At 36.1% G+C, this 9,135-nt stretch overlaps 1 protein-coding gene across 1 annotated transcript; it reads right to left on the reverse strand.

Moving 5' to 3' along the window:
* Positions 1–442: 442 nt before the first annotated feature.
* Positions 443–2,790, reverse strand: LOC107943339 (uncharacterized). Its single transcript, XM_016877084.2, has 3 exons — positions 2,150–2,790; positions 566–1,966; positions 443–449 (listed from the first exon to the last, which is right to left on the reverse strand). Exons 1-3 carry the CDS (start codon positions 2,788–2,790, stop codon positions 443–445), a joined length of 2,049 nt encoding a protein of 682 aa, XP_016732573.2.
* Between the last annotated feature and the right edge of the window lie 6,345 nt (positions 2,791–9,135).

The following is a 9,135-nucleotide window of genomic DNA, read 5'->3' on the forward strand; positions in this document are numbered from 1 at the left end:
AGATCGAGTTGCCAAGTCACGAGAAACTCCTATGAAAGCTCTAGACGAATCAGATCTGAATTCAAAATAAAGAACAAGATTAAAAGCAAATCAGAATTGAATTGAAATTCCCCAAATTCAATTAAAAGAGCAGCAAGAAATAAAGAAATAGAAAAAAAATGAATCAAACGAAATTGAAAGTATGGAAAGGATGCGATTCTGCCAAGGGATTGATTTGGCCAAGAATGCCTAATTTCCAGCAATCAATTGATCCCCAAATTGAAAGAGATCCAATCGGCCAAACCCTAGGAATTGGGGATTTTTGAGAATGACTCTTTGCTGCGAATGAATGATGATTTAATTCGATTCTTTGAGTTGAATATGGCTGGAAAAACAAAAGAAGAACAGCAAACAAGTCTGCAATACAACTCTCAGATGTTCTATGTGATCCTGCAAAGTCTTGCTATAAACTAAAATGTCATCAAAGTACACAACACAAAACTTTCCAATAAAAGATCGCAGAACATGATTCATTAGTCGCATAAAAGTACTAGGTGCATTACTTAAACCAAAAGGCATCACTAACCATTCATACAAACCTAGCTTTGTTTTGAAGGCTGTCTTCCATTCGTCGCCTTCTCGCATGCGAATCTGATGATATCCACTCTTCAAGTCAATTTTGGAGAAGATGACGGCTCCGCAAAGCTCGTCCAACATGTCATCAAGTCTAGGAATAGGATGACGATACTTAATTGTAATTTGATTCACAGCTCTACAATCTACGCACATCCTCCAAGACCCATCTTTCTTCGGTACTAACAACACCGGAACAGCACATGGACTCAGACTTTCTCGAATATAACCCTTGTCCATCAATTCTGCAACTTGCCTTTGAAGCTCTTTCGTCTCTTCAGGGTTTGTACGATAAGCTGGTCGATTTGGAATGGTAGCACCTGGAATGAAATCAATCTGGTGCTCAATGCCACGAAGAGGTGGTAATCCCTTCGGTGTTTCTTTTGGAAACACATCCTCAAACTCTTGCAAAAGGGACACAATCGATGCAGGCAAATCAGCAGGGAACTCAGCCAATAAACAATGATCTTTAAACATTAAAATAAACAAGGATTGGTGAGAGGAAAGACATTTCCTGATTTCTCGACTGCTTGCATATACACTCATCTTTTTCTTCTCCTTTGCAACTTCCTTACTCTTTTTCAAGCTTGTTTGATCTTCAATTACTTGACTCGGTGTCAAAGGAGCCAAAGTAATCTTCTTACCTGCATGCATAAAAGAGTATCGATTTGTAAAACCATCATGCATTGCCCTCTTGTCATACTGCCAAGGGCACCCCAAAAGAAGGTGAGTAGCATCCATCGACACAACATCACAAAGGACCTCGTCCTTGTAGTTTCCAATTGAAAACGGTACAACTACTTGTTTCGTCACTTTAAGTTCTCCACCGTCATTCAACCACTGCAACTTGTACGGATTCGGATACTTTGTCGTCTTAAGACCTAATCTGTCAACCATCATTGAACTAGCAACATTAGTACAACTACCGCTATCAATAATCACAACACATACCTTATCTTGAACCTTGCATCGTGTGTGAAAGATAGTCTCACGTTGTTGCTCGTCTTGCACCTGTTGCATATTCAAACTACGTTTGACAACCATGATCTCCATAACTTGACCAGATTCAGCAACTTCTAGGTCATTCTCTTCATCTTCTTTAGTCGAGCGTTCATGTACTTCTTCCTCAGAATCTGACTCGATCTCTCCATCTTCTCGCATCAACATAACCCTCCGATTAGGACACTGGCTAGCAACATGTCCTCTACCAAGGCACTTAAAGTACTGAATATCTCTTGATCGTTCTGGTGCCACCATTGGTTGTTTGCCACGTCCATTATCAGCAATGGGAGGCTTTGGTTTGCTGGATTCGCCTGGCTCTCGAATCCGTAATGGCGGTTGTGGTGCTTGTTTCCTGGTATTGTTAGGGGTATATAAAGGATTCGAAAAAGATTTAAATGGAGTATTACCTCAAGTAGAAGCTTTTCTACGTTGTTGTTGCTCAATTTTGATCGCCAAATGCACCATGTCATCCAACTCAACATAATGTTGCATTTCAACAATGTTTGCTATTTCAGAATTTAAACCTGCCAAAAACCGAGCCATAGTCGCCTCACGGTCCTCAACTATGTTTGCACGCATCATGGACATCTCCATCTCCTTGAAATAGTCCTCAATGCTCCTGTTGCCCTGTTTCAAGGTTTGTAATTTCTGAAATAAATCTCGATGATAGTGAGAAGGAACAAATCGTCTCCACATGATACGCTTCATATCTTCCCATGTTCTCACTAGACCTTCACCTGTACGTCGTCGACTAATCAGTAATTGGTCCCACCATACTAGTGCATAGTCAACAAACTCCATAGCTGCTAGTCGAACTTTTTTCTGTTCTGAGTAGTTATAACACTCAAAAACGTGTTCAACCTTGCTTTCCCACGTTAGATAAGCATCTGGATCTGAACGTCCCTGAAAAGAAGGTATGGCAACTTTAATGTTAGAAATATTATCGTCAACTGTGCGTCCTGGTCGTTGATTCACCCTTGGTGAATGTTCAGTGTCATTTTCATCATTATGTTCATTATGGACAGATTGTGAACCACCCCCTTCAATCTTGTCCAAACGAGAGTGTATAGGCTCTAATGCATTTTCTAATAGACGTTGCAAGGTGCGAGTAATAGCTTGCATTTGCAAATCTGGTGGTTGATCTCCACCATGACTACGATCTTCTGTTCCTGTCATCTAAAGCAACACACAAGAATACAGATAATGAGTTAAGTAAAACAAAAGTAAAAGTCCTCATAGCACACTCTCAAAACCTCTCAGTTTTCACTCCAAAGAACTGTGCACTCAAAAATAGTACTCAGCGCTCGTGTTTCACTCGGGAGAATGCATGAATGACTCTTTTTGTCTCCCCTTCTGTTCTCACAACGCTCAATGCCTTTTTCCCTCACAATTTCTCATTTTTTTAGTTCTTTAAAGAACTAATCCAACATTTCAGAACCTGTTATAATTGTGTTGACTATAAGGAAAAAACACACAGTTAGAGAGAAAAAATAAATAAACAAAGGGAAAGGATAAGAAAAGAGTAAAAGGATAAGAAAATAAAATAAACAAGGGGAAAGGATGGAATTTAAATAATTAGTTTCTTACTGCAAAGAAGTGCTTTACAACGTTCCTAGCACCGAACAAATAAGAATAGTTTGTTTCGGTTGATATCCAAGCACTTCACAATTACAGAGTACAAAACTAAACATTATTCAACATTTCAACATAACAAAACACACTTTTTCTTTCCCAAACTTGATGAATTTCAATTCCTCTTTTTTTTTGAATTTGATTTTTCTTTCTCTTTTTGTTTTTTGTTTGTTTTTTTTGAAATTTCGAAACTGATATATATATTTTTTTGTTTTGAATTTCGAAATTTTCTTGTTGGAGAAGAAAAGTACAACAATTTCAACCCTAGGCTCTGATACCAGATGATACGATGTAGCCTAACAAAACAGACTATCTTCGTATGTTACGGATCTAGGAATGTTGTAAGCACGTTCCTACAACAAGAAAACAGCAAGGAATTAAAGAAATAATCATGGGTAAATATGGGTAAAAGAAAAGAACAAAAATGGAAGGAAAATAAAGTTGTTGGCGATTAAAACAAAAAGAAATTCAATCGGTGAAGTCGAACGCTTCATGAAACGGCCAAGGCAGCAACTTGAGTGTTCAACAATGGCAAAAGTAATCGTTGGGAATAGAATAACGTTAAACTCGAAAGAACTTACACAATCTACTGAGCAAACCCGAATCGAATCTGTTCAACGTCAAAAGGACTTGGACCCTCTAGATAGCGATCTAGGAACCCGAAGTATCAAGAAAATTTGACACAACAAACTAAGTCTAAAATGCCAAGGAAAGTTCAATGAAGAACCGAAATTGAGAGAAATTCTCAAACGTAATTGTTTTCATAAAATCATCTACCCTGAATACATCATTTTAATATGTATTTATAAGTACAAAATAGGGGTGTTGAATGAAAATTTGTGGCTGTAATCAAAAGGGTTTAAAATAAGAAGTTATAACTCCTTTTGGCATCATTTTAATAGCAGCCATACATTTAAAATTCAAACGACAACCTCCCTTGTTCTTATCCTTGTATAATCAGCTACACATGCACACACACACTCTTGTGCACAAGCGGTCATGTGCTCCTCACATGTTTGGACGCCACATGGGCTGCCACAAATGCATAGGACACTTGCCCTTACATAGGACATGTTTCAGCTGCTTCTGGACTCGTCAGCTGGAGTTGAGCTAGTGGAGCTAAGTTTGAGCTAGCTAGAAATGTACTGAGCTGAAATGAGCTGGAAACAATCTTTCAGAACTATTTCGAGCTGAGATGAGCTGCATGCACATATTTGAGCTGTAACCGAGCTAGAAATGAGGTCTTAAGCTGCTGTCTATTATTGTTTGAGCTTCAACCGAGCTAGAAATGAGATCTTAAGCTGCTGTCCATTACGTTTCCTTATGGTAAACAAAACAAACATGCATTAAAGTAATGCAAACTTATTGAAAACTTATTATCAAGCGGTAAACATAATGCAAACACACTTATATACTCAATGGAACTAATGCAAATGTTACACTTCAGTATGTAACACATTATAGAGCTTAGTTTCTACACTAATACAAGCTGTAAACACTTGCAATCTTATTCATTAAAACACAAACAACATCGAATTAATACCAAAACATACTTAAATACACACATAATACATAGTAGAATCTAAATACGTTACATATCAGCATGCAACATGTTATAAAGCCTATGTTCTAAGGCATGAACATGATCGAATAAATCTGGAATCGTAGCACAAGTAAGGAACAAGGCTTCCCTGAATTTTTTTGCCTTAGATCGAGTAATAGGTCCTAATGGTAAGACCTCCGGATCAGTTTGCTTTGTTGGTGTGAGCGTGCGCATATCAGAAAACCTCGACCCACTATCTATAATAGATAGGAACCTTGGTATATTTTAGAATGAACGCCACACGATATCGTGATGAGTTCGGTTGAACAAAAATAGGTTGACACCGCTAACTAATTAGATAAGTCAACGAAGTTTTTGAATGAAATTTAAGAGAAGAGTTCTCTCAACAATTTGACAGCAATTCGATAATGTTCAAAAGTTCCTTACAAAATAAAATCAACACAATTTATAGGCAAATGACTAGGCTAGCCGAATAGCCACCTGAATTCTTAAAAACTAAGTAAATGAATCTATTTAATTAGTGAATAAGATTCAACCGAATGGGAGCTTGAATGGGCAGCTTCTAGAGCAAACATTGGACTTGGAAACTTGGAGATGTGCATGGCAGCAGCTTGATTCATTTAACATGCTTAATGAACTCATTTATAATGCAACTATTGCTGAAAAGTGACCAGCAATTAAGGAGCTACTGATCAGCCTTTTTGTAATGTGAAAACCTTGAAACGAATAGCCTCCATGTGTGAACATGATGCGATCCCGGTCGCATCATGTTACGACACAACTCGACGCTACCGAGATTGGTCCAACCTCGAAGGGCCCAAGTGCAAAATGAAGTTTTTAATTTTAGTTTGTCAATTTGGCTGCTGGAAAATAAGGACTTTGATTCATTAATTTTTAGTTATTTTAGTTTGTGTTTTTAATTATGTCATATTTTGCACATCATTAATATGTGTTCTGCATTTAATAAAGTCATGCATTATGTAACTTTCATGTTAGTTAAGTTTGCATCATTAAATTAAGTCAAGTTAGTTTAATTATGTAACTTTCATGTTAGTTAAATTTGCATTTCAAAACCATGCATTTAAGCATCTTAGTTTAATAAATGAGTTGCTGGACATTTATTCAACTCATCTTAGTTTTAATTAATAAGTGTTTTTGCTGAACTTTATTTAATAAGTGTTGTTCTTAATTGATCTAGTTCCTAGGATTATTTATTGATGCATAAATTAAGTTTTTTTAAATTATGCTTCTTTAATTAAACTAGTTGCTGGAATAAATATTGTATATATGTTTTAGTTCATTTATTTAAGTTTAATGTTTGTTATGATTAATAAGTGTTTTCATTTGTTTAATAAACTCATTTTAATGTGTTTATTGCAGGTGACTTTTTAGCTTATAGTGGTTACAATTCAAGGCTGTTACACATTTAATTAAGTGGCTGTTCAAGTTCTTTTGAGTTACAATTAAAGGGGCTGTTAAAAAAGGAGCTTAAAGATCATTAAAAGGAGTTTTTAAAGAGCATTTTATGCCCTTTAAAATTCAGCAGCAACTCTTCCACTTCCAGCGGTTTTTGGGGCTTTCAAGAGAAATTATTCAAGCCTTTGAATGTCATTAAGGAGCTGGTTAAGAGATGGTGTCTATTCAACTAGCCAAGGACAACTCAAGAGTCATTTTCCAAGCCATTAAAGACATTCAAATCAGCTGAATTAAACTGATTTTATGGAAGGAGTTATTTGGTTCAAAGAATAAGAAAAGACATCAGTTTTTATGGCTCATTAAGTGGATGTTTTTGACCATTCGGTTACCTTGTTTTAGCATTATCAATAGATGTAATCAGCCATAGAGAGGGAACTTTTGGATGAATATAGATGAAATATTTGAATTGTGAGCTATCCAATTCTCTTTGTTCTTACGGAATTGATTTGACTTATCAAGCTTAGCTTGTGGCGTCTATCCATTTCTTGTTTTCGAACTTATCACTTTCATAGTGTGGCGTTCATCATATACCAAGGTTCCTATCATTCTTGATAGTGGGTCGAGGTCATTTCTTTGTTGTTTTCCTATACTGTCATTCACCTAAGAGCTACTTTGAGTCTCGGGTCAACAACCTCTATTGTTGGTTCATTCTCTGCCCTTAGCCAAATTTTTCCATTCGTTGTTAAACCCATTTCCCTTTTAAACGTTTGTTTGTAGCCTTTCTTCTATTTTGAAACAAACTTAGCCTTACTCAAATTCACGATTGGGCAACACATACGACTCAAAACGTCACGTGACGAGTTCGTATCAAATTGGTATCAGAGCTAGCGAATTTGGAGTAAGAATCGACATTATCGGCATTACGGTATAGTAGTTTCTCGAAAAAAATTCAAAAAAAATTCAAAAAAAATCGAAAAAAAACTAGTTTCCATTCAAACTCAAAAGATTGGATATCAAGTTGTGAAAAAAAATTTGAAAAAAAATTGTGAAAAAAAAATTTGAAAAAAAAAGAGAGCTAGTTTTGAAATTTAGTTTTTGTTTGCTGCCCAAATTTTAGTCATTATTACCTTCTACTATTTCGCCACACCCAACCTTTTCATTTCTTTGTTTCAAGCCTACCTTCCTTTGTCCTACAATAATCTTACCAAGCCCAAACATCAAGTTTGTAAGCCGACCCACAACAATTGCTTTTTAAGTTTAAATAATTCCTAAGAACTTAGAGAGGAGGAATAGTGGAAAGAGGTAAGAGAGTAGTGAGTTTATTCGAGAGAAAAAAAAGCCAAGTGTGTGAGATTTCTTTGTGAGTGGATAGTGAGATTCTTTGTTGTGAGTTTTTTAAAAAATGTCACGAAGTTTGGAAAAAAATTCAGACAAGGGAGTTGGATTCCGTCCTGTAAGAATTGTTGGAGGAAGTGTGCCAGATTTTACACTCCAAGCCTTTACGCATGAAATGGAGCATCTATTTGATCGAAAACTCAAACCCATCAAGAAACGATTGGATCGTGTCGAAGAGCGGAGTCATCGAGCAAGAACCCAACGGGAGAAAATTTATCCAAATGAAAGGACGGAAATGAGATCATCAAGGAGACGAACATTCGACGAATATGTGAAAAGAGACCTTTATCCAGATTCCTATTCTTCAAGGAATTTAGGCCGAAATAAATCCAGCTATGAGTTTGAAGCCTATCAAGGTAACGAACGAGAAAGTACAAGTCATTCTTCGTATGCATCAAAGTATTCATCTACGGAAAAATCCTTACGAAGAAGTGAATGTGTTTCGTATAAGAACTCATCCATAGAGGTTTATTCACGAAGAGTTGATCGTGGCTCTTATGAATATTCTTCCATTTCTTTCCAACGAAAAGTCTATTATTCTGATTCTTTTGTATTATCTCCATTTTGTAATAAAGTTGAGAGAAGAAAAAGAGTGACGAGAGAAAAAGAAACCGAAAAAGAAACAAAAATTGAAAAAGAGAAAAAGATTGGAGAAAGAAAAGAAAGAGTGCGAGAAACAAGTGTTGTTGAAAATGAAAGAGAATTGATGAGTGAAAGTGAGTTTTCAACAAACAAAGAGATTGTGGAAAAAGAAAGAGAAGTTGAAAAAGAAACGAGTGGAAAAGATGAAAGTCAACAAGAAAAAGCGAGGAATGTTTTTACTAACCAATCTGCAAGTTGTCCTCATATTGTTTCTTCTTTCCAGGTTCTAGAGATTCAAATGACAAGTTTCAACTTCATTACCTTCCTGATGAGAGACGATTCCATTTGATCGAAAAAGGTAAGGTTCAAGCGCTTAAAGGTAAGCAAGGTAAGGAGTTTGTAGTCAGTGAATCATGGCAATCAGGTTTGAAAGTTGTTGATAAAATTTCCGATAACTTAGTTTTAAAAAAATCTCCTTATTTTGATTTGGTTAATTGTTACTCGCTATTTGTGGTTGATAAATTCGTTTTAAGTGGAGGCATGAAGAGTTGTTCACTTAATAAGTCTTGTGTTGAAAAATCTTTTGATGTTGTTCGATTAAATCCACAAATACAAAATCTGATCATGTTTGATAAAGAGCTTTCATGTGAAATGCTGAATCTGTTTGATCGTGATGGTAATGAAAATTTTTTAACTCTTAGTGTGAGATCTTCGTATATTTGCATGAGATTTGAGAGATTTGATTGTTTGAATTTATTTTTGCCTACATCTTCTTTATTTGGCATGTGTGATGTCTTGGTGAAAGTGAAGTTTTTGTTACGTTACGGAACGACCGATCAAAACCATGTTTTTAAACCCGGAGCCTGTATTCCTAAGTTGACGTCAAGCGAAGGTGAGTATCAAAATTGTATTTTGAATCAAAGTGTTGACCC

The sequence above is a fragment of the Gossypium hirsutum genome, chromosome D02 (assembly GCF_007990345.1).
Source record: "Gossypium hirsutum isolate 1008001.06 chromosome D02, Gossypium_hirsutum_v2.1, whole genome shotgun sequence".
NCBI classification, from domain to species: Eukaryota; Viridiplantae; Streptophyta; class Magnoliopsida; order Malvales; family Malvaceae; genus Gossypium; species Gossypium hirsutum.

Bases quoted from the DNA above. Each gene is read 5' to 3' on its own strand.
- LOC107943339 (XM_016877084.2), bottom strand. From the start codon at position 2,790: ATGACAGGAACAGAAGATCGTAGTCATGGTGGAGATCAACCACCAGAT. The intron at 1,967-2,149 runs GTTTTTGGCAGG...TAACAATACCAG, and splicing joins CGTGAGGCGACTATGGCTCG to GAAACAAGCACCACAACCGC.